This window comes from Physella acuta, unplaced genomic scaffold (assembly GCF_028476545.2).
Source record: "Physella acuta isolate Inbredline_101_S28 unplaced genomic scaffold, ASM2847654v3 ptg000368l, whole genome shotgun sequence".
NCBI lineage: Eukaryota > Metazoa > Mollusca > Gastropoda > Physidae > Physella > Physella acuta.
In genome coordinates this window covers 1-26,942 of record NW_026731887.1, presented here as the reverse complement: position 1 = coordinate 26,942, position 26,942 = coordinate 1, and the positions used below count along the sequence as shown (strand labels likewise).

Below are 26,942 nucleotides of genomic sequence, written 5' to 3'. Positions count from 1 at the left end.
ATTTTTAAATTTGTTATTTAACATTTTGTGCATTTTTTATGTTTGTTCTTGTGTGGGATTAATTTTTTATCTATCCAGTTTTAAAATTGTTGATTGGAATAATTTTTTCTTTACACCATGGAGTAATATGTTTACATGTATGAACTGTATACTTAAAATGGGGTTTTAAAAATATTTTTTTCATCTCTTGTTTTTTAGTTAAATAATTTTTTTTATCGTGTTGACTTTTCACTTTCTAATATTTGTTCATCTGTTATTTTTTAAATTATTATTTTATTGTTACTTTGTATAATTGTAGTCAATGACTGTTCTTATGTTTATAAACAAGCTCAAGACATCATCAACAACAGTCACTTGAACTGTATTCCTATTCATACTGTTGTAATTTACTTTTTTTGAACATTTATAATTCAAAAATTAAAGTTATTTTGAAATTTGATATATGGTTATATCAAAGTTGTTTAGCTGGAGATTAAGGAAGATCTGGTTGTAGACAAATTTAGGTAATTAGACCAATCAAATTATTCAATGACTAAATCAATATGACGTTTGGGGCTAAATCTTATTTGAGTATTGATTTTAAAAGTATTTGCAAGCTGAACTTCAATTTAAAGATATAATATTTTAAACTATTTACTCATATTGTTAATTAATCTTAAATTGAAATGACAATACACTATAAAAGTCTTCTAGATTTAGAGTTCTTGTAGAACAAGTGTAGAAGTAGGTCACTCCTTGACCAAACCCCTCCCCACATAAGCCAGGTGATGCAGTGCACTGAGGGACCCACATTTAGCAGCAGGCAACAGGGAAGGGAATCTTGTTGGAGTCTGCTTGGCTAAAGTGAATTGTCCGTGCTGGTTATGGTCATATAAAAGTGAGAGAAAGATAGCTCACAACAGCTTTGTTCAAACTGCTTATAAATTTAAAAATTTCAAATATACATTGCAAATACAAAGAAGTATGTACATGTTCTCATATTTACATATACTCATATTCACATATTCTCATATTTAAATTTTCTCAAATTTAATTTTCTTATATTCACATTATCACATTTACATATTCTCATATTAACATATTCTAATATTTTCCCATATTTACATATTCGTATATTTACATATTCTCATATTTACATTTTCTCATGTTTACATATTCTCATATTTATATATTCTCATACTTACATGTTCTCATATTTACATGTTCTCATTCTTACATATTCTCATATTTGTTCTCATATTTACAAATTCACATATTTACATATTTACATATTCTCATATTTACACATTCTGTCTTCAGGAGGAACTCAGTACAAGTCCAACAGTAGAAACAGAAAATGAAAAGACAGTGGATGAGGAAGTTTTGGATGAAGCCACAGCTATGGAAGACACTCCAATTGTAGAAGAACCCATATCATCAGAATCTGAAGAAGATGAAGAAGAAGAAGAGGGTAATTTTCTTGTACATTAGAAATCAATTCTGGTGAAGTCAAGAAAAACAATGTTTTTTAAGTTTAAGAAAAATGCAAAAATGCTTTAAATTATGTTAAATGGTTTAAAAAGTATTTGTTTTTCTTGTACATTTTAATACTTGTTTTAGAAATAAAGTAGATTAAACATTGTGACTTTACAGTAAATCAGTCATGATTTTCATTTTTCTTTTTACAGCAGAGAAACAGGTCAGCCTAGAAAAACCAGAGTTTGAAGGTTTGTGGAACAAGCAAACAAAACCTTATAAAGTTCCAAAAGATAACGATCAACTTCTCAGCAAGCCTGTTGGTAAAAGTAAAATGGAAAAGGTTAGAAGAAAAAGTGTTTTGACAACAGATTTTTATAACTTTGAGACATTAACCCTTTGAACCCTTAGCTCCTAAACCTTAAATCCCTATGCCCCTGAGCTCCTGAGTTAAATGTATGCACAACACTCTCAATAAAAAAAATAAAGACTATGAATTTAACAAGATTAATTCATTATTTCAATTAACAACATGAATTATCGCTAGTATTTCAACTTGTATTTAAGACTCGGACTGATAAAGCGGTGCTGCAGGTTCAAAGGGTTAAGAAATCATCTGCTTAGCATACATTATTTTTAATGACACTTTGTTGATTATCAAGATTTTGACTATTCATAATTAGGGGAGGAAACTATAATAAAAAAATATGAATAGATTATCATTAATTTGGACTAATTTTAAAATTTTATTTCGTTTTATGAGTTTAATCAATCTTCACATTCCAGGAAATCCTCAAAAGGACCTTAGATAAAACAAGGGAGGGAATTGTGATCACCCAAAAGGCAGCAGGTCGAGAGTTTTCCGGATGCTCCTATTACAGTAAACCAGATGTCATACACTTCAAAGTGAGTTATTTTGTTCTTTTATTTTAAATTGTTATCATTATACTTTTAAAATCTATTGTATTTATTTTAATTATAATGGAGATAAATAACATGTAAACTATAGTGCAATTTTATTCTGAAACTGAATTTCTAACCATATTCTTGTGTTGAAGGACTTTGATGTTGGCAAAACTTACAAAAAAACAGTGAAGCTGACCAATGTCTCATATACTGTCAATTACATCAAATTTGTTGACATCACTGACCTGTTGAAAGATTTTATTAAAATTCAGTGAGTAATTTATTCTCTCCCCTCCCTCTGTTGACAATGTTAAACGTTTTTAGCCTTTTTTTTATTATTTAAATGCTCCTTAGTGTGTGTTGCTTTTTTTAGAATTTGCCCCCATAGGAATATTGGAAAAATGTGTTTCCTGTGGAAAAGAGCTTTGATTCGTGTTTTTTTTTTAAATACCCTGTTCAATAATATGACCTTGTATTTTTTACAAACTTGGTTTCTTTTAACTTAACTATAGTTATTCTTTCATGGAATAAAAATAATCCTAGTCAAATAATAAGAAAAATTATAAAGATTAACATTGAGAATCGAATTTTTATTTTTCAGCTTTGAACCACCTGGGCAGATGTCTGCTGGCTTGACATGCAGTTTAACTGTAACCTTTAAACCCATGGTGAGGTCATGCTACAACATTGTGGCTCAAATTTAATGATTTGTCTTCAATAGATTAACAATAACATCTCTCAAAAAACAGTAAAACAGTTTGGCTCAACTTTAATGATTTGTCTTCAATAGATTAACAATAACATCTCTCAAAAAACAGTAAAGTAACTTCATTTAACTTTTCAAACTAAGTAATTTTTGCCTCTTGCTGTTAAAGACATAGATCAATAAGTCTTTGATTACCTCTACAGATTAATGAGGATTTGAATGGAGAGGTGAAGTTCCTCACTCAGACTGGGCCATTTAACATACCCTTGAAATGCACCACAAAGAAAACAGAGGTACTTCTACATTAAGTATTGTTTGATTTTTTTAAAATGTTTTTTTTGTTGTTATTATTGATTGTACTATATATGAGGATAACCCAGTAAAATTTATCGTTACAAAAATACCATTTTTTTAAAACTTCTTTATTTTAAAAGATGGATCACTGGTTTGTTTTTAAAAAATTAAGATGATTAACATTTTATTATATTTTATTATAATTATATTATATTATAATTTACATTAAGTTTTTATATATTATTTAGCTGCTAGTATTAGGGTCAAATAAAATTATTTAGTGAGAGTACCTTTAAATGCTTTTTATTTATTATTTCTCTAAAATACCATTGATTTTTATTATTTATTTTAAATCTTTAACATTGAAAGAGTAAATTTTGATAACCTTTATAATTGATCCCCAGCTGTCAATAGATGTAGAAACAATAGACTTTGGAACCCACGTTATTGGAGAGACGCTTAAGCAGTGTTTTACCCTGACCAATTCTGGGGCTCTTGCAACTAAATATGATTTCTACAAAATTACTCCAATGAAACCATTTTCAAGTTTTACAGAGGCTGATCTAAAAGACATGCATGTGAGAATAATTTTCTTGCCATCTATTTTATTGACCATCAACATTCTTTTTTATTCCGCAGCAGACTTTTCTTGTTTTCTTTCATTGAAAACTGACTCTCTTTGATCAAATTCTAACTCATTAAAATGTGATTGGTCAAAAACTATAGCATTGATACATTTAAGGCTTAATAATTTATTAAACCCCAGACACAAATATTGTTAATTTATTCCCCACTTTTGAAATACTATTTTTCCATTAAGTCTTTGATATTTAATTTCTATTTTATTTAAATGTCGTTAATATTTTTTTTATAACAGCCATTGCAAAAAAGGCCTTCTTGCTTATTATCATTACTTTTATAAAATAAATTTTTATTAATATTATTACCCAGATTTTAATTACTTTTATATGTACATACCAATGATCAATAATCTTCTTTAATTTGGTATGATTTTAAGTTTGGTTTAGTATAGTTTTGAGCAGATTAATTAGAGTAGGCCATAATAATGAAATTGTTTTAAAAAACCTCACAAAGAAGCTGCTCAAATCACAATTTAATAATATAAAATAATTTCTTATATTGGAAAACAGTAGTCTATTTCTTTCTAAAAACTGTGTAATTTTTCTAGTCACTTTACACCAAAGAAGAAATACTGTTGAGCCAACAGTATCGCTTTATACCCTCACCAAGCATGAAATCTCAGGCTAAGCGCATGACACCTGGCCTCAGTAAAACTTTCCTTCTTGCTAAGGTATCACTAGGCCAAGGTTGAAACTTAAGTGGTTTTTTTGTTATTTGTGTTTTTACATTTTTTGCTTGAATTTTGGTGTGTTTTATTGCCTGTTTACTATTTGATTTATTTTTATGGTTGATTACTTGAAATGAAGCATTTGTTGCATCTTTATAGTCTTATCATTATTACACTTTACTAGAAAAAATACTTTTTATCCATTTTAAAAATTGTATTAAGTCTATAAGAAAAAATAATAATAACAATTAGTTAGTTTATCAATATTTGGCAAATATTTATCAATTTTATAAAATTAATTCTATAGGACTTACTTTGACTTAGTCCTCTTTGCTCCTTATGGAACATAGGGCCTCCATCATTTCCTTCCAGTTTGTGTGATCCCCTGCTATTAATTCTACATACAGATACCTTAAAATTTCTCAAGACCCACTCTTAGGCTTCAAAACATATAATAATTAATCAGGCATTAATCTTATAAACTGTGACCTTTGACACCAAATATATATTTTTTTCTAATTACTATTTTGTCTTGCAACGTAAAGAGTTACAATCAGGAGATTCTGGTGGAGTTTTTAAAGATACAGTTTTGCAGATGCTTGTTATGTTACATATAAGCGCTGACATGTTATTGAAAGCTTAGTTTGTTGGAACTGAATGCACATTATAATTTGTCTCTTATTTTTTTATTTAGCCTTCGGAGCATTTTTCTACGACAAACGTAAATGATAAAGCTCAAGAAGAGCCAGAAACTGGAGGAGAAGGGGGAGAAGACCCTGAAAAACCAACTGCACCCGATGGTAAATGTTTAAATGCATAGTTTCAAACTGCTACTAGTGTATTAAACTTACCAACAGAACCCACATTGGTTCTTATTTATCTCCCCTTTTAAAAAAAATAGATACAGAAACACAAGCTCCTGCAAATGCTAATGAAGAACTAACAAGGGAAGCCACCCCTGATAAAAAGGAAATGGATTTAGAAGATGGGAGCCCCAGTTTACTAAATGTTGTTAGTGCTTCCAAACAAAAGATTTCATCATTGAGATTTCCATTTATTGTAGAGTGTATGTATTTTTTACAATAATTTATATTATTTGTACATACAAGGTAAAAAAGTTATTTTTAATTTTGATCAACCAAATTTTTTTTCTACCTCATTTCTTCTCCAACTCATTTTTTTTACATTTTAAGACAAATGCTTTATTGCCTAAAAATACTCAAATGATAATTTATCTTTATCACTGCTTTCTATTCAATTTTTATGTATCTTCTAAATGAGTTTTTTTTTAACAAAAATGTATCATTTATTTATTTTCCTTAGCCTTTGGTGATATTGATATAAATGAAATCTGTTCACTTGATGGCTTGCAAGTGGGTCCTAACTCTGCTGGGGAAATTGGCCCTTTCTCCTCCATAAAACTAGAGGTAATATGGAAGCCAACTATTCCAGGAAAAGTGAAGACACCTTTCAGGATTGTCTTTTCTGATGCTCTCAGTAAACCAGTAAGTTAATTTTTTTCTAGTTTTATTTTCTGTTGTTTTTTTTAAAGGATTCATTTATACAAACGGTTTGATTTCATGGAAGATGGACATATTAGTATAATTTAAGTTTAAAATCTAAAATATATTCTAGTTGGACCTTTTTGGTTTGGCTGAAGCCATAAATCTTCCTGTGTGGGTGGAGAGACAAGCAGTTGACCTGAACATCTGTATGTTTGACCGTCTCTATCAAGATACCATTGTAGTACACAACAGGCAAGTGCCAGATACTGAATCTTCTGTTAAATGTGCTTTAACTTTTTCTATGTGCACATCAGTTATTATACATTTTATTCAAATTATTTGTGACCAACTTTTTTTTTTATTAAAGTGTAATCCAACATTTATAGAATTATTTATTTATTTTTATCAGCATAATTATTGAATATTATTTTAAAATATATATTTAGTTGTAAGATTTTTACTTAAAAACACATATTATAATGATAATGTTTTTTATGTGAATCTAGAAAAGAAGTGTTTAATATAAACTTATAGGCCTATCTTACATAGATATTAATGAGAACATTTTGTCAACAGAGCTAGCACAGCACTAAAGTTAACTTTTGAGGTAGCCCCTGAGTTGAAAAACCACATGGAGATATTGCCCAAGACTGGCTACATCCAAGCCCAGTCTCAGTTCTCTGCTCAGTTGAAGTTCTTACCCAGGTTGGTTTCTTTCCACTGTCACTATATTTTTTATTTCATACTCTCAAATTGCATTCCCAAAAATAATCTTGAAAATTTTTAATTCGTTATAATTATTATATATAAATTAACTTCAGTCTTTATAAATAATGATTGAAACAAAAATAATTTTGAATATCTAAAACATGATTGTATTAAATGTGTAGGAAGTTATTTTTGTTCACACTCATGTCTAATGATTCATTTTTTTTTAGAAATGGTATCTTCAGTGATGCCAAGCCATACATCAGTGAAGAAATTGGTGTTTTGGAAGCTCCTGTTACTATCAGAGTGGCTGGCCAGGTAATGGTTAAAAACTTTACTTTAAAAAAAATTAAAGTTAAATTTATTTGGATAAAAACTTATGGTTGATTTTTTTTCTTGTATGTGAAAGTGCACATAATGCAACTGACCTTTCTTACAGACAACACCTGTTGTTTTTACTGCTCATGCTGTTGTTACAAGGACAGACATAGAAATAAATGTGAAAAACATTGATTTTGGCTACTGCACCATACATGAATCAGTGAAGAAATCTATTGAACTTACAAACAAATCAATTCTACCACAGCAGTTTGGCTTTGTTGGTTTGCCTGAGGTAGCCATTTTTAAAATATAATTCCATTCATAAATATTTATTAAGAAAACTCATTTTATTATTATTTAGATAATTCACCAAAAAATTTAGGACACCTTTTTTTTTTGTTTTTTCACCCTATTTTCCATAACTAATTTGCCCTTCTCTGCATAATTAAAATTTAAAAAATGAAGTGACCCTTGCGTGTATTTATTTTCAGTATGTGGATGTCCAGCCAAATGATGGTTTTGGGACTTTACTTCCATTAGAAACCTACACAGTTGATGTTATTTTTAGCCCATCAAAAGCCAACGAGTACAAGTTTGATTTAGTTTGCAGAAGTATAATCAACAGGTTTGATAACAATATTCTTTTAAAAACTGAAAGATTTTTTTTTTTTCAAAAGTTAAAAATTAGCTGGTTTGCTTATAAAGATCTTATGAAATATTAATGACTAAAAAAACTGAATGTTGTTTGATCTTTAGTAAGAACCTATACAACTAGGTAGTAAAAATAAGTTTAATGTTTTGTTTCTTATGATTATGATTAACCGCTATAGCAGGGATTTGATTAAGGGTGTTGGTCTAACAAAAAGCTATTAAGATTCTTAATACTTATTCTTTTTTTTTTAAATGTTGTGAAAAATAAAATAAATAAATTGACCTACATATCTATGTAATTTTATTCAAGTAGGAAGCTTAGTATTGATCTGAATACACAATATATAAAAAGATGGCCTGGGTACCATCCTTATTTACTGTTCTATTTTTACTCTACCTATTTATCAGTAGCTATTTATCTGTATCTTGTTTTGTTAAAACATTGAAATTTTGTATCTTTAATATTTTATTATTTACCCTCTATGACAGCATCCAAGCTTATTGTCTAAATAGGAAACAGTATGCTTTTTAAAAATACTTTTATATGCTTTATACTAAAGTACTGTGTGGCTTACAGGGATTTCAAGGTGTCTTGTGTGGGTGTGGGTGTGCACACACCACTAGAGCTGTCCCACCAAGTGGTTCACCTTGCTTCCACAGCGCTGTACGATAAAACCATGGCAACCATTCATGTCATCAACTCACACACTGACACCAATGAATTCACCCATCCTGTACCGAGGATTGGAAAAGGTGGGATTTAAGTTGAAAAATAAAAAGTTGATTTTCTTTTTTTTTTGTCATCTGGTTTGTTCTTGTTATATTTTTTCTGAAATCTCATCACTGTGTGCAGTGGCATTTTTATAATTAAATTGATTTACATTTAGATTCTGAAATTCTTTTTAAATATGTTTGTGTTGTAAAAACTTAAGGGTAGCTTCCCCTTGTTCATCAAATTTATATTTTAAAAGACAGTTTAGTCTCAGTGGGAATGAGTTTATAATCCTATTGCAAACAGACAGGAAACAATTCACATCAATAATACTTCTTTCCCTTTCATCTAGGGGACTTCATCTTTAAAAAAAATAATTTGGAATAGTAATAGTGATTATTTCCTAGATTCTAGATCTACCTTGAAAATGTTAGAAATAAACAATCCAATTTATTTTAAGAATGAGATCTTGTTTAAAAAATTATATCCTAGTTCAGTTTGATATTGAAATTTAATTAGAAAAGTGATTGTATACTCATATACTAGTGTAAACATAATTTTTTTAAAATCCTTTATTTATTTTCAGGTCCCATTTGCCCTGTGGGACCAACTTCCTTTGAGTTTGTTGTCCCTGAAGATGCACCATTTATTATCTCCCCTTCTGTAGGAACGGTGCAACCAGGCAAGGTAAAGTTCAATCAATTTAACTTTGTCGTTACTTGAATGCATTCTGTGGTAAAAATGTGAACATTTGTTTATGACATGAAAAATCGAATGGAAGGCTTATGCTTGTATACATTTTTTTAGATTATAAAATTGTAACTTAAATCATGGCTTAAAGTAAATAGCCTGAAAACAAAAGAACATAGTTTTAAATAATGAATATTGTCTCATCTAAATAATGAATATTGTCTCATGGTTGCAGAAGCAAAAAGTGTATATCCAGTTTACACCAACGTTAGATGAAGATGAAATCAAAGAAGAAGCACTGAGGATCATCGAAAAGGCTAAAGAGAAAGTAGTAAAAGCAGCTGCAGAAAGTCAGGAAAAAGTACAATTACAGGTAATAGTATTGTCCTTTGTTTTTTTTTTTTGTTTTTTTACTGTATTCTGTAGCAAAACAGTTGAAATAATTTATTGTAGATAATACAATGCACTAATATAAAATGTATTGCACCTATTTAATAGTTTTCATCATCTTTAAGTAATATCAGAAATATGGGGTGGTAATGTCAAGTTGTGGAACTTACCAAAATGTTTTTGGCTGGTTCCAGAATTGCATTAGAACTGGAAGAACCTAACTACACAAATAATTTTAGTCTTAACTTATATGACGATTTTATAATAGACCGCAAGACCACTCAGACTTTGGGAAAAAAACAAATGATCTTTCACATATTTATAAAGCTCTGTGGTGGTATCAAAGTCCCTAAGAACAAAATACTGAAAACACCAATTTATGCAATACACATTTTTATATACTGGTGTTTCTGTCTGTTAGACTATGTAATGTATGCCCTTGTTCCAACTTCTTAAAACATACAGGTAAACTAGAAGAAATATATAAAATCATAAAAATTTTACCGGTGTTTTCTTCAAAGAGCAGCTCTAGCCACAAAGAACAATGTAATCAAAACTATTGAAACAGGACCTATTGTAACATCCTATTTTCATAAGGATAATGGGATGTTTCATTTACTATGACTACTAATACTCTGTGTTTCTCTAAAATTCAGAAAAGGGAAAGCCAGCTAGCTACATCAATGAAAGCTAAAAAAAAGCAAAAATCTGTATCGATCTCATCCAATGAAAATGCCACTAGTGTCGAGAATACTAAGATTAACGGAAACAAATCAAACAATACATCCAATAATAGACTATCTAGAAACAGTAATGCTTCAGAATCAAGTGTGGAAAAGGAGGATATTTTGGACTTTGTTGTTGAACCCTATGCTGTACCAATACCTACACTTCAACTTGATGCAGAGTCCAGAGATGTCAATAACTCTAACCCTCGAAGTAATGAAAACAATAGCTCGGATCAAGATGGAAAAAGTTTAAATATAAAAGAATTAGAGTCGTTAGCTAGTTCTGGCACATTAGCCTCTGGTGTCAGTAGGGATGATGATGCAGAAGATTCCATCTTTGAAGATGAGGAAGAAGTAAGATGAATGTTAAAAGCTCAGGAGTTTTGAGCTGCATTTACATGTTGATGAATTTTTACGTTTCATCTTCTAGCGGGTGGAATTGAAAATCATGTTCTGTTTTTAATCCTTTTTTATACTTCTTGTTTTTGATTAGTAGTTGAACTAATATAAAATTTTATGAAAAATGTTTTTGATGCCAAAGTGTGTCATTTTTTTACATTTTAGGTAATTGTTATATTAATATATATGGTAAAAATAGTAGGTTTGTTACAAAACAAACAAAAAATGATAATTGTGGAAGTATTCTATTCTGAAGTATTTTAGGCAGAAAATATCCCTCTCAATTATTTAACTTATGATGCATTATAATATAAAATTTTCATTAAAATAATTTTTATTGTGTTCTTTCACCCTTTCTACAACACTGACCTTAGAACCACATGTATTAATTAAAGAGCCACATGCAGCTCTTGAGCTTTAGGTCTCTGACCAATATCTTGGGGCTAATGTTCGCAACTCAAAATACAGCAACAGTGTTATTTTTAGCTTAACTGGAAATCATTAGATACTAATGTGCCATTTTATGTACATTTTATAACAAAAACCCTAGAATTGTATTATCTTAACAGCATATTTCAAGTAAGAAACCTTGGTTAGAGCTAGTTTCAAACGCTTTGAATGTTACATAACTTCTGGCATTTGGTTTTTGTTTTATTTTGCTCATAATTTTTTTTTATATATCATTACGTGTAGCCGGTGAAAGGCTTAAGTAAAGAGAAAACATCCACAATCAGTGCTGCTGCCTCCAAGTCAAAGGCCGTAGCCTCGACTGATGTAAGCCAAGCATCTCTGGTGCCATCTGAGGAACTGAAACAAGCCACTGAACCTGTGGTTATAACCAAAAAGTAGGCTAAAAGAGATTTCATTATGGTTTTTCTTACGCATAAAAAAAGGAAAGTTACCATTTCGAATAAGCATTCAATGGAGCAGATGATATAAAGTTTATCTGTTATTGTGATCTTAGCAGATGAAAGGATAGCATGGTCAGCACTATGCCCATCCACCTTTACTTTCCTTGCAAGTAGTCAGGTACCCACGAGAGCTGGGCTGATGTCCTATAGACTCTAGCCCAGGTTCAAAACTCTCAACTTTTGGGTTAGCAGGCATGTGCTTTACTGTGCAACCTTGCTCTTCCATTCTCCCATAGGTAGCTAAAATATTAAAATTTTTGCCAATAAAATGTTGAAGAAACAATTATGTAATAAATGTATTCAAAAATTCCTAGTTCACCGGAATATGTGGCGGCTGTTTCCTCACTGATACGCCAATACAAAGGTCAGTTCAAGTCCTACACAATACCGTGTTATGTGGCCTCAGGATCTGCTGGCATGCCAGGACAGTTGGAATACAGGTACTAGTTTTACTTACACACTGTGTAGATTTAGTGCGATTTGTACAGTACTTAACACATCATGTCTCATAGCTTTGTTATATGAATCTACTTTATTTAAAACATTTCACATAACTGAACACCCAAAACAACTAATACCATTCTGTTTTAACTAAAAAAAAAACACTAATTCTATATAAACAGTTTAATGATTAATATTAAAAGTGTTGCCAGTGTTGCACAATACTGTAGTGTTTTAACCTTGTAATCTTATACAAAAACTAAAATAATCTTGTTTAGCAATGTGTTTTTATTATAAATATTATTTAAACATGACACTTATTAAACATGACACTTATTATTTTTAACAGAAATTAAACAATTTATATTCCTGAAAAATGTAATCATTAATACATCCTTAAAAATATATAAATGATTTATGTCTACAATTCTACTGGTTAAAAAAAAATCTCAACAAAATCGTATGTAATTTCTTATTTTCAGCATTCACAACACCCTGTATCTACAAGTACACTGCCCTGCTATCAAACCACCCCTAGTTGTAATATCTGATAGTGGAAGAAGGACTGTAGACTTTGGGAGTGTTTCCATTGGCCAGACTTCCCAAAATTCTGTAACAGTACAAAACATTTCAGGAAAAGATATTGAGGTGAAACATACTTTTTTTTAATACAACTCTTTCTCTATTAATTGACATTCTCACTTTAACATTGTAACATTATTTTTGTTTTATTGCAGCTCAGTGCATCTATGGTGAACCCATTTGGTCCATTCCTTATACTAAATGCCTTGCGTCCATTGTCACCGGGAGGTACTCATACAATTATTCTGACATTCACACCTGAAAAGGGACATGTAGTAAGTCATACTTTGTAAATCAAATTTCAACATAAATGCTTTAAAAATTATTATTGTTTTATCACTACTTTAAAGTATCTTAAGGTTGATACTTTAACTTAATGGTCATCTAAAAGCATTGAAAAATTAATAATTTGTATTGTTACGACAATTTTCTAATCACATTTTTTAACTGTCAGTTTCAAGAGGACTTGTGTATTAAGACCCTCCATTCCACCCTGTACTTGACACTGTGTGGTACTGGAGTCAGCCCTTTAGTCAATGTCAGTGTCACCAATGGTTTGATGGAGCTAGGGGCAGTTTTAAATGGGGATTTTGTGGAGAAAACTTTTACGGTAAGAATTTCATGTGGCCTACATATGATCAGTTGGATAAAGAGGATATTAAAAGAATATTAGGGTTCGGTGTAGTCGAGTCGGTAAAGCTCATGGTTGCTAAACCGAAAAGTCTCGAGTTCGAAAACCCTCGGGCAGATGAGGTTCGTTAGCTGGAGACAGCCACTCTTCTAGGAGAGACAACTCCAAAATTAAACAACTGCTGCCTTGTAGTTTGTTCTTGGTTGGACAAAGGCTATGGAAGCAAATCCAAAAAGAAAAGCAGGCTGAAATCTGAGTCAATGGCCTCAATGGCGCATAACCAGTTGACACGTATCCTTAATTGTGTTGGAGGCGTGGTCAAGTCAGCAAAAAGCTCATGGTTGATAAATTCGAACAAAGTCTCGAGTTCAGACCCACTGGCAGATAAATCTCGATCCCCTTCAACACTAATAATTAAGAACGAAGAAGAAGAAGAAAAGAATATTATGTTTGTTTTGTACTTGATGCTTCAAAACAAGAAACTAAATATTTCATTATTTTGAGGTGGTTTTTTAAATTTGTTTAACAATATCAGATTTCATTTTTATTTTTTAATTATTTATTTTTTTACAAAACTTTTCTGTAGTGAGATTTTGATCAATAATCTATTAAAAAAAGAATTATTTCTGTTTTAGTTTTGCATAATATAAAGAGTGAAAACAATTTTAAATAATTTTGTTTACATAAAAATCTTCCATTTGGTTTTTAGATAGAGAATACATCTATACTATCAATAGACTACATTATTAAGCAAGACAGCTTATCTCCCCTGCGCCATATAAAAGCTCAAGTATTTCCTCAATTCTTAATAGGAAGAAATGCAGAGAAAACTAAAAATTATGTTGGTATGTCATAATTGCAAATATTTAAAATGTATTTTTCAGAACTTGATTCTGATTTATTTTTAATTGAACATATTTTTGTCATTCTAACTTGTTGTTTTGTTGCTACATCATTCTTAACACAACTACTTTACATTTGTTCAGGTCCTCATAACTATAATGGCAAAAATGTCTTTGATATCGTTCCGACAAAGGGTACTATTCAAGGAGGTAAATATAAAATAAGTGCCTTTTGTAAATGTATTATAAATGTTTTATCCCCTGATAAGCCATGTGTGTTACACATTACATAACATGACATGAAGGTGAGAAATGTTGAGGAAAGAGCAGTGGTACTGATTTCCCCTTTTTGTTCTCCTCGCTTGGTCCTGAGGGCCATAAATTACATAAGAGATGCTATCTCCAGTTGGCTGAGATCTAAGGACTATGTCCATGTTACCTACAAAGAGATGAAGTTTTCTTTAAGAAATTTTACACTTTGATATTTTATTTGCCCAGGTGAAACTAAAGAAATCTGTGTGACCTTTGCTCCAGATCATGAGAGTGACTTGTATTCTGATGGGGTTAGGATTGAGTTATTTGATCAGGTAAATCTATCTCCCACATTAGCTATCTCCCACAAATTTAAAAAATAATTCAGATTCAAATGCTTTTGTCTAATTGTAGGTTAATTCTCAAAAACTGAAAAATTATGTATATATGCTTTTTTTTAACATCTGCAAAAAATGAACAATTATGTATAAGTAAATAATCAGAATTTGTTAAGTTATTTTTTTTTCTTTATGCTGTTTTAAATATCTAAATTACCAAAATACAGATAATTTACTTCACCAAAAACAGGTAAAGAATAATTTTTACACCACTGAAAGAATACAATATTCATTCATTTCATTCTTTTTATAAACAATAAAAATCGTTTTCACAGGAAGAGAGTCATTTCTTCAAGGTAACCGGCCAGGGTAAACCAAGAATTATGTACCTTGATGGGACAGAACCTCTTAATCCAACCTTTGAGTCTTTGGCTTTCTCTCCAGCACCTTTTGAAGAAGATGATGGTAAAAATTGTATTATACAATCTATGAATTTAGCTGCATGCATACTTTATTGACAAATATAAAAAGATATTAAAAATGTGTATAGCATGGGTAAATAAAACAAGCTTACTGATTTGTAACCAACACACTTAATTCAGATATCTGACTAAAAATGTTCCCAAAAAAGGGTTTTTTAAAATAACTGGCCTACCATTGTTAATTAACACTACATTTTTTTTTTTTTATTTAAAAGGTTTTTTTAAAGTACTCAATTAACTATTAATGCCAATTTTTTTTAACTTTGAAAGATGAAATAGATCCTACAGTATCTAGAAAAATTAAAGGTATATCAAATTTATAAAAATTACACTTGAGTGTAAAAAGTTACTTTTTCTCTGTTTAGTTACTTAATGTTTTTGGATATAAAATGTGACAATTGATTTTTCCCAAAAACATTTTTATCTAGGGTTTCTTATCAGACTAGCCCACATTTTCAAATGTCAAGAATCACCAATAGAGACACTTCAAATCATAGTTTTGAAGTGTCTCTATTGGCCATAGATAATTAGGCTGACCAATAAAATCAAACAAAACTTTTTTAAAAATATTTTACTCCCATCTGCATACATCATTGCAAAAGAGAACTAATGATTTTTTTAAAAATATTAACAACTATAAAAAAACATTCTATTTTTCCTGCTAATTACTCAATTACGGTATTTGTTTTTGTTATTCCGATTTGATTTCATTTATGTTCATTTTTTATAGAATTCAAATGTTTTTATTATAACTTTTAACTTAAAAGCTTTACTATTCATTTTTTCAAATGGTAGTCAGAGTTCAGATCTGTAAAGTTAAAACAAATGAAGTGTACTTACTATGCTTTATAAAGGCTGTTATGTACTATATTATAGGGTTTTTTGTTGTTTTTTTAAATAAAAAACTTTTAATGCTTTTTTGGCCATAAATATTTTCAATACTTTTTCCATTTTGAAAAGCATTTTTCTTTCAGATAGTCAGTTAAATCTTTGGTCATAATGAAGATCAATTGTAAATAGATGTTTAAGTAATCTGTTGTTTTTTTAAAAATAAAATGTGACATTGAGACAGCTTGTGTTAAGAAATAATAAATGTGCTAAATGATTCTTCTTTTTTTATCTCCTACCTCAGAGAACAAGACATCAACAGTTATATCCCCTCCGTGTCTGATAACACTGAGGAGTGTTATGAAGAATGATAATTTCCAATCCACCTCTCATGTCATTTATGTTGGGTGTGTTAGATCAATGGCAGTAAGTCAGAAAAAGGTGAGATATTTATTAATGTCAGTGGTGAGATATTTATGAGATATGTAAGTAATGTCAATAGCATATCTCATGTCATTGATGTGGGTGTGTTTGATCCATGGCAGTAAGTCAGAAAAAGGTGAGATATTCATGAGATATATAAGTAATGTCAATAGCATATCTCATGTCATTGATGTTGTGTGTGTTAGATCCATGACATCAGAAAAAGGTGAGTTTTTTATTAAACTTACTAGCAAAGTCAGTGGTGTTTCTTGGGAAGAGAAGGATGTTTGTGAAAGTCAGAAACCCCACCCACCACAGATTCCCCAAAATGTCACATCTCATTTCATAAAACTCAATATCTTAATCATTAATGAATATACAATTATAATCATATACACTCATATGTGTATATATATATATATATAGGCCTATATATATATATATATATATATATATATATATATATATATATATATATATATATATATATATATATATATATATACACATATATATCTTTAACTTTACATCCTTTTAATATGTGTGGCTTAATGTTAGTATGCTCGTTAACCTAAGGGTAGATAAAATTAACTATTTTCTTTTTAATTGCCTACCCTTGTTACGAAATAATTTTGAAAATGCAAAACTATACAACTTAGCATGTGATAGGTGGGGGGGGGGGGTTGTCGTAACATTAAAAGCTGTGAGATTTAAAGCATGCATGTAAATTTATAGTATAATAAAGTTCAGTCAGGATTTTTGGTGACTACAATAAGCAGCCTACCCATGATGCCATTGTACCAAACTGACTAAGAAGACCTACGCATTAACATAGCCTACCCATCAGGCCTATCACAGGCTACATCTAAACAAACTCCTAACTTTAAACCCAGAATCAGGCAGACAGCTTAGGCACATGCAGATTCCTCTAAAGGGAAATAAGCAATGGAAATGACCATTGAAGTAATTGTTTCCTCTTTCTATTTTGAAGTTTGAATTTTTTTTTTAACTTCAAGCCGTCTATATTTTAGTTGCCTTATAATGACTAAAAAATAAATAATTGAATTGTAAATTGTACTTCACATTCAAAAATGTTTAATCTAATAAAAGTGTGTTTTAAATTTAAATGTTGGCTAGGCCTATAGTTTATGTCTTTTAAAATATAGCCTATATGTAAATAACAGGCCTATCACTTCATCGATTATGCAAATAACCATGCCCAGTTTGTTCGTCTACTCTACATAATACAGACTATAGTCTATAGGCTATCTTTATTATAATGGTAGTTAGGGCCTACAGTCCTACTGCCGTAAGTTGACACCCATAGTTATGACACCGGTGTTACCCTGCCTTTTGACGCTACTTATTAAGTCCCTTGAATCCTGAAACAGACATACACAATTTTCGATACTTTGTTATCTTTAATGTATGTTCTATGTGAGACGGGACTCGGGACACCAAAAAAAAAAAAGAAGAAAATCTACAAAACACAGTTGTTTAGGAAAACAGTTTGTTGTAAGAAACACTACAACGGTATTTAAGCAGTGGGCCCTATTAAAAAGAAATATAATAATAGACCTGTGATTTATGATTACAACATTAAAAAAAAATTGTGTTGACGAATCTCTAGTCACTGACTAGATCTAGCTACCATTGCGAGAGATTGTCTTCCCACTGCAGGACTACGATATACACGTGTAAGCCATCTATTACAAGCGGTGAAGTCGCAGGCCCACTCTAGACCAACCTGAAATGTGGCCTTGTACAATCGCTCGAAAGACCCCTCTGTTAACCCCCCCCCCCCCCCCAACACATATACCACACCACCTCCACCCGTAAAAATAATGATTCTGGATCTCATCCTAACGCTACGAATTCCCCGTGTTGGGGGATAATTTTAGGTATAATCAAGTCTCTTTAGTAAAGAATTGTTATAAATTTAAACTTGTGTAATAGGACGACACAATTTATATCTTAATCTGAATAGAAAGCTTTTTTTTTCATTCAGCCTAAGCTATATAACATCTGGTAAAGTGATGAATTTGCCCCATAAAATAATGGACATATCCAACATTCTAGCCGCATAGCTTTCTCTGTGCTCACAAGTTAAACAGCGGCTGTCTGTATCGTAAGCGGGTGTTCATATTTACACAAAGCCAAAAAATTCTAAAGTGGCGTGTTTAAACAGCCCTTCACTGTAAAGTGGGCCAAGTTGTATTGCGGACTATCATATTATTCTTTCTCGGTTCATTTTTGGCTTTGATATGGGTTTCATCTCTGACCTGATTAAATCCAGTGTACTTATACGGAATTTCTATTTAGGCTAAATTTCTATTTTAAATTTAAGATCTTTTTTTTTAATGTAGGCTAATAGCAGTGGGGATTTTTTTCCGTTTAGAAAATTATTTGGCGGCAACAGCTGTCTATATCGTTAAAATTAACCAATGAAAAATATCACTCTTGATCTACTCTAGCCTAGTCAAGCTAGACTCTAGATCTAAGTAAGATAACTCTTAAGTGTGGGCAGCCAATTGTTTTTTTTTTAATTGTAAGCAATCCACTTCGTTTTGCATTAAGTTATGCCTGTTAGTGTATTTTAGATTTTTATTCATTTGGTTTTCTTTTTTTAGACATATATAAATATCATTTTAACTCAGTAAATTTAAAATCGGTTACCCCAATTTAATTGCTCTAACTTAAACCACTTTTTAAACGCATAGATGACTTAAAATAGAACTATTTGTTCAAGTTATTTGATAAAGCCGTTGTGTATATAAAGTATAAAGATTATTTATCTAAAAATAGATCTGCGTTCGTGTTCGTGAAAAAAAGTCCTTTGTTTTAAGCATAGGTAAAGTACTCAGTTATAAATTAAATGACGAACTATTTGAAGATAAATTTGAGAATATCCGCCTACTTCATTTTGTACTAAACAAGGTGTGTTAATGTGTAGCCATTTGATCACTAGTCACTAAATCTAGATTCTGTTCTATTGTTAGTGTGGACAAATATTTTAGGTCAAATTCTAATTTTGCATTGTCTGCCCCCTTTGGCCTCGAAAGTTTTGAAAGTTTGCTTACCCTACATTTAGGAGTCTAGATATCTAAAGTAGACATATTTAAACGTTGGTGTATGCTATAGGCCTCATACTCACTTTATCAAATAATAGCTCTAAATTAAATTGAAACCCCACAGGACTAAAAATATTTTAAGACAGCGTATAATTTATGTTGCCCAATGTTCACATTTTATTTCACTCAAAAGTGGAATAAGTAGAAGACTGTATTTAATTCCATGTGATATTAGGGTGGCGTAAAACCGGGTCACTATAGGCCCTAGCTTGCGATTTATTATCTACAGATGAAAATTGCCTGCTCCTTATAACAAATCCGGATGGGCTGTCAGATTTGTAACCTCGGTTTTTCAAATGATCGCAAATACACAGTTATTTCCCTTTTTGTGAATCGTAATCCAGTAATTTATTTTTAATAAATAATTCAATTACAAATTAGATTGAAATTGAGATATTCGTGTCTTGTCATCTGAGATTCGCTTATCTGGAAATTTTAAAAGAAATCGCTTCATTAGAATGGATATAAATGGATTTACAAGATCTGGCTACAAGTGAGTTGCTGTGACTCATAAAAAATCTTGTAAAATACAACAAAAAGTTTCAAAAGACTTTTGGAATAATGGGTTAAAAATGCACTTAAAACATTTTTAACAATAGAATAAACTTAATTTATTTAGTATAAAAAATGCTGTTACTAAAGAAAGATTATTTTAATTACTTTCAGTGCATTTTTTACTAATTATTCTAATTTGATTTTTTTTTTCATTTTCGTGATTTAAAAAAAAAACAGTAATCAGGCATACTTTTTTTTTAGCATTCCGTTCGTTTTTTAATTAAATCAACACCATTAAAAAATTTTAAAATATTTGCTTTGAAACCCTATCAGCAGCTTTGCGGCCTAAACGCTATAAAACATTTTATCGGCCCTTTAAAATGTCCGTGGTCTACTCTCAGGTGTGAAACCAACCAACCATGATCATTAATAGTAACCTTTTAATTAAACATGATTAATTAGAAATCTATTTATATTTAAAAATGAGATAATTACTGCGGTGTCTGAGGGAAGTATGAACGAAATCGCTACATTAGAAAAAGAAGTGGGGCAAAATAGAATTTCAAGATTAGTCTCAAACAAAATAGTTCGTAAACTAAATAAAAAGCTTATAAAAAGGCAACGTCACCCATTCCAATGAGGCTACTGATTTACAGTCTCATGCTCTACCTAGTGAGCTAGCCAGGCTACATGTTGGGGTTTATAAGTAGATCTACAATCTGCCGATCTTCAATCAGCTGAACTGAATTGAAAATATGTATGCAAATACTAAATAATTGTATAACAAACAATAGGCCTGACATTTTGTTAAAAAAAAGGATATTGCATCTCTTGTGTGACAAAAAATGCTTATTGTGGTCGGAGCTTATCTGCCGCGGCGCACTATAATTCCACCCTGCCACCGGGGGGGGGGGGGGGGGGGACGGGACACGACACACCTTCAATGCGTATTGTCTAATATGTAGGCCTTATAAAGAGTGACTTAATGCATTATAAGCCTGATTGCTTTAAATTAAGCAAGTAGGGCCTTACAAAATCCTATAAAATAGCAAGCTTAAAAAGTTAAATCTGGAATTGAATTTTTTTTTCTTTAATAAGCTTATATGTTATTGATAAGGGGGAAAGAGTTGGTCGCACAGATAAGTTTTAATGAGGGACCGACTCTTAGTATAAATCTTATCCCTCTTGAATTTATATCTAAAGAAAGTTTATTTCCTCATTTTAGCGCATTTAAGAGCTTTCTATTTTAAATTTGTTTTCATACTTCTTTCATTTCATACTTTTCCTGAATCTATCTAAGAATAATAGCAATTTAAATATTAAGTCGTTATTTAAGTTTTAAAAACAGTTAGTAGGCCTACTTGCTTATTCTTTTCGTTCCTTTTGTAATCTACTTGATTAATTTGACACTCCACACAGCTGAAACTATTTGTATTATATACGTGATCAGTATAGTTTGTCTACTCACTCCAAACGACAATTATCGATCCCTGAATAAATCCGTGGTCGATACTCAGTCATCTGGCTGATCGAGTGATATCTATTACATAGTCCCGTTATCTCACATTTTGTGCAAATGTAAAAGATTAAATAAAATAATTTGATTATATACTCTTGTGCTGTCTTCGGAGATGTGTTTATCTGAAGAATTCGAAAGTAATTGATTCATTCGACAATTGGGTATAAATAGATTAACAATATTTTAATAAAGCAAATAGCTTTTAATATTAAACACAATGAGCTCTCTCACAAATTTATTTTTAGCGACTAAAATATATTGTCTGTCAATAATAATAAGTTAGAATAAAACATTTCGCCCAACGTGGGGCTCGAACCCACGACCCTGAGATTAAGAGTCTCATGCTCTACCGACTGAGCTAGCCGGGCTACGTATTAGGTACTACAAAGGTAAATTTTTATTGGCGCAGATCTACGCTGTCTTTGAATGGTAGGTAAGGTAATTCGAAATATGTACGCTTATTTTTAACAAAAAGAAGAAAATCACCCGACACCTAGCATTATATTGCACGTGAACACTTGGAGCTAATCTATTTGTACGGCAACCATACTTGACATCCCTTAAACAATATGCCACATTTCGCGTTTTTTGGAAAGGGGTCGGGTCGTACATAAACGACGTCATGCTTTTTAAAACCAATTTACCGCCCACATCGACAAAAAAGCCTGACTCTCGCCATTCCCCTTTAACTTTAAATGACTTTTCCTTATACTTTTTAAACTGTAGCCTATGTGTGCCTATTGCATCGGGGTTTTTTTTTAGGTTTATTATAGACAACTTGACTTGGACTACTACTATTGACATGCTGTCAGTTTATTGGACGAAATAGATTTTAACCTTTATACAAATATCCGGCCCCCTCGGAAATTTAATTTAGACTCCCCCCCCCCCCTTTCCCTCTCCCCGGTTGAAGTTTGAAGTACATCCCCTCTCTCCGGAAAAAAAATATGAGAAAGAAATGCTGTTTACTTGACGTTGGCTTTATTCTTTTTCCTTAGAATGGTGAGTTTTCGATCGAAGGCGTCCAAGCTTTAACACAGAAAGGATTTACAGTGGAACCTCAGAAGGTAGTGATTCTGTTATTTTGTGGTATGTGTTGAATAGTTAAAGTTGGGATTGTAGTATGTGTTGAGTACTTAAGGTAGGGATTCTGTTATTTTGTCGTTTGTTTTGAATAGTTAAGGTAGGGATTATGTTCTTATGTGGTATGTGTTGAATAGTTGGTTTTCTTTAAAGTGTTTGGCTTTTTGTGTCGTTTGTATTAAATCATCTACTTGTAGTTTTTTTTTTCAGGTTGTTTGTTCTAGTGTTACTTGTTCTTTAGTTGTTTTTTTTGTTTTGTTTTTTTTTTGCTTTTATTATAGGGATGTGAGCAGTTGAATAGATTATTCTGGTTACCGGTAGTCACCGCTATAGCTTTTCTGTATTTTATCATTGTATTTACCATGGTTACATTGTTGTTGTTTTTTTCGTGTACTAGGGCATGGTTGAAGCTGGAGCAAAGAAGCCTGTGACGTTTACGTGGGTGCCACCAGCTGGTCACGAGGTAAGTTTTATTGGGGTTTTTTTTTTTTTTTTCAAATTTACTTTTCGTTGTTTTGTTGTTGTTTTTTTTTTTTTTTTTTTTTTTCAATTTTTTACGTTTTTTTTTTTTCGTTGAGTTTTTTTTTTAATTAAAAAAATGTTAGCTAAACTCAGGGCGGATCCAGATTGGGGGTGAGTGGGAATGGGTGGATACCGCACCAGTACTGGTTTTTACTTAGTTCTTTACTTTGACTTCCGGCAAATCCTGATTTAAAAATAAATATTTAGAAGTCAAGCTGACTTTCCTTCTAATTTTTTAAAATAGGTTCTGGTTTAGCTATTTGAAAACATTAATTATTTTTAAATTGTGGTTTTTTATTTGTTGTCTGAAAAATGGGCATATTGAGCTCTACGTAATTAATTTTAAGACAGTCGGATTCCTATTAGTTTGAAAATGGAATCATTTGTACTATGATAGACAATGGGCGTAATACAAACAATTTTTGGAAATAAAAAGAAATAGTATTTTACATCATAAAAGGGTCTTGGTTTAACCAACTCATTTGCCGGGGACAGGGTACCAAATGTGTTGCTGTGAATAGGGTTAAGTTTAAAGAAACAATTATACACCAACGATATAGTTTTAGTAGTGCCTAAGTACTGAGTAGACAAACAGTGTAGCAGCTTATGTGTTGGAGGTGGTGGGGGCACTGTGTTATATATTTAATCAGAGGCGTAGCGACCCTTCCCGGCGCCCGGGGACAAACTTTTAATTTGCACCCCCCCCCCCCCCCATCAAACTTTCGATTTGCACCCCCCCCCTCAAACTTTCGATTACTTTTTCCAACCCATTTTGGCGCCCCCTAAGATCGGCGCCCGTGGACAAATGTCCGTCCCCCCCCCCCCATCTCTACGCCTCTGTATTTATTTTAATGTCCCGTATATTTTACAATATTAAAAAGCAGGTTGGGACTCCTCTTTTATTTTGTAACCTTCCTGACGCAAGTCATCGCTAAAGCATCGATATCCGTGTGTGTGGAGGGGGGGTGGCATGGGTGCCGAACAAATAGTCCACCGGTAGACTTTCGATCCCAGTCGTAAAATATTTCGTTTCGTTTAACTTTGGTAAATTAATGTTCACTGTACATTCTTTTAACGTTTGTTTAAATTGAAATAGTTTTGCAGATAACTTAAAATAAGGGCCTCTATGTATGACGTCCACGTTGTTATTATTGGGCGGGGGGGGGGGGGGGGGGGGGGTTCGGGTCCACGTGGACAACAAACACAAAACAACTAGCATGCTAAATTTATACACTTAATTTAAGTAGCTTTGCTCGGATTTAATATTTGTTTAAGCTCGGCCAATATGAATAAGCACTGGTATTATTTTTCAAAAAAAGGTCATAAACTCAATATTTACGATGAGAATAAATCGCCATATAGATATAGTTGGACACTGTTAAAAGTATATATTTATTTCTATATATATTTTCTATATAAATTTCATTTCGTTCGGGGGGGGGGGGGGGCGGTAGAAATTTTTTTGTCTATATCACACATATCATAACTGCATTACCCTTAATATGTTAACAATTTTTAATACACGGTTCCTTTTTTATTTATTTTTTCTAGCCGAGCAAAATTATTGAAGAATCAGTCGTCGTGACACTGAAATGTGACGTCACGGAGCAGATAACTCTAATGATTAGAGCCATGGTTGTTTCAGCATAGTCGTCCCTGAGTGTAGGAACGAAAGAAAATTCTCCTTTCCTTACATCGTGTTTGAATGATTGTTCCACCTAAAACATCTATTTCCAAAATTTAAAAAAAAAAAGATTCATCAATACTACTTTACTGAATTACTCATAGGTCCAACAAGTATCCAATAATGATTGAAAAAAAACAATGTATGAATGTGCTTTAAATCAAATGTTAAATGTATGTCATATGCTTTTTTAAAGCTAAATACATTTAAAATTTAAGCTTATTCTTTCGAATGAGAAGCGCGTAATTTAAGGTTCCATTAAGCTATACGTCTGTGTGGTATGATAATACAAATGTATTACTTCTAACGTAATCCAAGATATTATGTAATTAGTAATAAAATTTATTAAAATGGTAAGTTTATAAAAATAAAGTCCCAAATTTAAAATAATTACAAGTTTGGCCTACTTTTTGAAATTGAATCGTGGGATGTAATTTATTAGTATATAAAATGAGCTGTGATAATTTATCTATTTAATTATTAATAATGTATTAAAGTTATAAACTTATTATTAAAGTATATATTTGAAATAAAATGTGTAGTTTATTTCACGTTATATAAAAAAGATAGCTTGTTTTGTTATTACATGCAGTTACAGATATCTGAGTTCCTTCTCGATCGTTTTACTTTTTCTATGACATTGTTAAGGTGGAGTTTTGCAATGGATTTATTTTAATCAATTTGTGATGGATCTAACTTTTTATTCACACTCGAACGCATCTTAAATGACAAGAGGCTTACTGTAAAAAAATGAATCTAGAAACATTTCAAAATATTAAATAATATTGAAACGAATGTAAAAGTTACTTAAAAGTATAATATGCCTACATCGTGATGATTCAGTGACTATCTGCTCAACCTGTGTTTCTTGACAACTTTTTTTCATCGGAGGGGTGGGCAGATTTTTTTTTTGTCGGAGGAGGAGGAGGGGGGGCTAAGCCCCCCCCCCCCCCCCCGAACGAAATGAAATTTATATAATTTATATAGAAAATATATACTTTTAACAGTGTCATCGTCCCCCCCTGAAGAAAGTCTACCTCCCCCCCCCCGAAAATTGCAAGTGTCCCCCCGGAGAAAAAAAGTCTGGAAGAAACACTGGGGGTGGGGGCGGACTAAATTTCCCGGGGGCCTATAAACTAAAAGTAGCCTATATATTTTCTACATAAATTCTGTTTCTTTGGGGGAAGGGGGCACAAAGAAATGCCTGAAAGAAAACTCTGCGCTTAACGTACACAAGCATTGAGATTGTACTTTCAAGTCTGAGGTTTAAAAAAAAAAACGCATGTATTAGTTTTGTTTTATTAGTTACTTGTACTTTTGTGCCATATCCGTTTGTTAACAATAACAGTCATACATTTATTTTTAAAGTTAAAGATATCTCCATGCTATAACAAAAGGGGAGATAACTAGATTGTCTTATAACTACCACTTTTTACGATCAGTACTTGTTACTTAGCGGAGACAGAACACCCGAAACAACCAACGCCGTTCTGTGTAGACATTAAACAATTTGCTTGTACAAAAAAATCAATCATTTAGTTACGTACACATTCAAACTAATATCTAAAATATGTCTTAAGTCGCGGCGCTGCAACAATTGTTGTACGTTAATACCTTGAAGTGCATGACAGACTAGTACAGATATGATTGTTTATGTAGGCTAACGCCGCGTTTACACTTGCGACATGAGGAAATAAACTTTGCAATAAGCGAGAAGCCCCTCTTCTCCCCCCCCCCCCCCCCCCCACACACACATGTCCTGATAATATTAACTTACGGCAAAAAAAAAAAATTCTAGACTTGTAGTGTATGGTACACAGGTCGCAAGTGTAAACGCTGTGTAAGGCGGCCATTGCAACGTTTTGGAGGGTAGATGCCCCCACATCGTTTATTGTCATCTAAAAAAATTAATGAGGCCATTCAAAAAGCATGTGTTGATCTCAAAAATATGTATTTTTAATCGATTACCTGTTGATAACATGCGTGTGTTGATCTCAAAAATGT

General features: G+C 31.6%; 1 protein-coding gene and 1 non-coding gene across 2 annotated transcripts in view; one reads left to right on the top strand and one right to left on the bottom strand.

Annotated features, from left to right (window-relative positions):
• LOC131941648 (cilia- and flagella-associated protein 74) overlaps nucleotides 1-25,393 on the top strand; it is a 38,097-nt gene extending 12,704 nt beyond the window's left edge. Inside the window, exons 15-48 of the mRNA XM_059301027.1 lie at nucleotides 1,300-1,450; nucleotides 1,668-1,798; nucleotides 2,242-2,361; nucleotides 2,514-2,632; nucleotides 2,963-3,029; nucleotides 3,271-3,360; nucleotides 3,766-3,939; nucleotides 4,551-4,673; nucleotides 5,365-5,470; nucleotides 5,572-5,736; nucleotides 5,994-6,175; nucleotides 6,306-6,427; nucleotides 6,752-6,880; nucleotides 7,114-7,201; nucleotides 7,323-7,496; nucleotides 7,696-7,829; nucleotides 8,433-8,608; nucleotides 9,154-9,254; nucleotides 9,493-9,630; nucleotides 10,304-10,729; nucleotides 11,468-11,619; nucleotides 12,000-12,125; nucleotides 12,609-12,774; nucleotides 12,864-12,983; nucleotides 13,163-13,318; nucleotides 14,049-14,184; nucleotides 14,326-14,391; nucleotides 14,680-14,768; nucleotides 15,107-15,236; nucleotides 15,524-15,559; nucleotides 16,386-16,522; nucleotides 22,648-22,716; nucleotides 23,130-23,195; nucleotides 24,806-25,393. Coding sequence (XP_059157010.1) covers nucleotides 1,300-1,450; nucleotides 1,668-1,798; nucleotides 2,242-2,361; nucleotides 2,514-2,632; nucleotides 2,963-3,029; nucleotides 3,271-3,360; nucleotides 3,766-3,939; nucleotides 4,551-4,673; nucleotides 5,365-5,470; nucleotides 5,572-5,736; nucleotides 5,994-6,175; nucleotides 6,306-6,427; nucleotides 6,752-6,880; nucleotides 7,114-7,201; nucleotides 7,323-7,496; nucleotides 7,696-7,829; nucleotides 8,433-8,608; nucleotides 9,154-9,254; nucleotides 9,493-9,630; nucleotides 10,304-10,729; nucleotides 11,468-11,619; nucleotides 12,000-12,125; nucleotides 12,609-12,774; nucleotides 12,864-12,983; nucleotides 13,163-13,318; nucleotides 14,049-14,184; nucleotides 14,326-14,391; nucleotides 14,680-14,768; nucleotides 15,107-15,236; nucleotides 15,524-15,559; nucleotides 16,386-16,522; nucleotides 22,648-22,716; nucleotides 23,130-23,195; nucleotides 24,806-24,904 — 4,464 coding nt within the window. The 3' untranslated portion in view covers nucleotides 24,905-25,393. The remainder of the gene's footprint in view (nucleotides 1-1,299; nucleotides 1,451-1,667; nucleotides 1,799-2,241; nucleotides 2,362-2,513; nucleotides 2,633-2,962; nucleotides 3,030-3,270; nucleotides 3,361-3,765; nucleotides 3,940-4,550; nucleotides 4,674-5,364; nucleotides 5,471-5,571; nucleotides 5,737-5,993; nucleotides 6,176-6,305; nucleotides 6,428-6,751; nucleotides 6,881-7,113; nucleotides 7,202-7,322; nucleotides 7,497-7,695; nucleotides 7,830-8,432; nucleotides 8,609-9,153; nucleotides 9,255-9,492; nucleotides 9,631-10,303; nucleotides 10,730-11,467; nucleotides 11,620-11,999; nucleotides 12,126-12,608; nucleotides 12,775-12,863; nucleotides 12,984-13,162; nucleotides 13,319-14,048; nucleotides 14,185-14,325; nucleotides 14,392-14,679; nucleotides 14,769-15,106; nucleotides 15,237-15,523; nucleotides 15,560-16,385; nucleotides 16,523-22,647; nucleotides 22,717-23,129; nucleotides 23,196-24,805) is intronic.
• On the bottom strand, nucleotides 21,945-22,017 carry Trnak-cuu (transfer RNA lysine (anticodon CUU)). Its single transcript has one exon. It is a non-coding gene; the product is annotated as a tRNA-Lys (tRNA).
• Nucleotides 25,394-26,942: the final 1,549 nt, after the last annotated feature.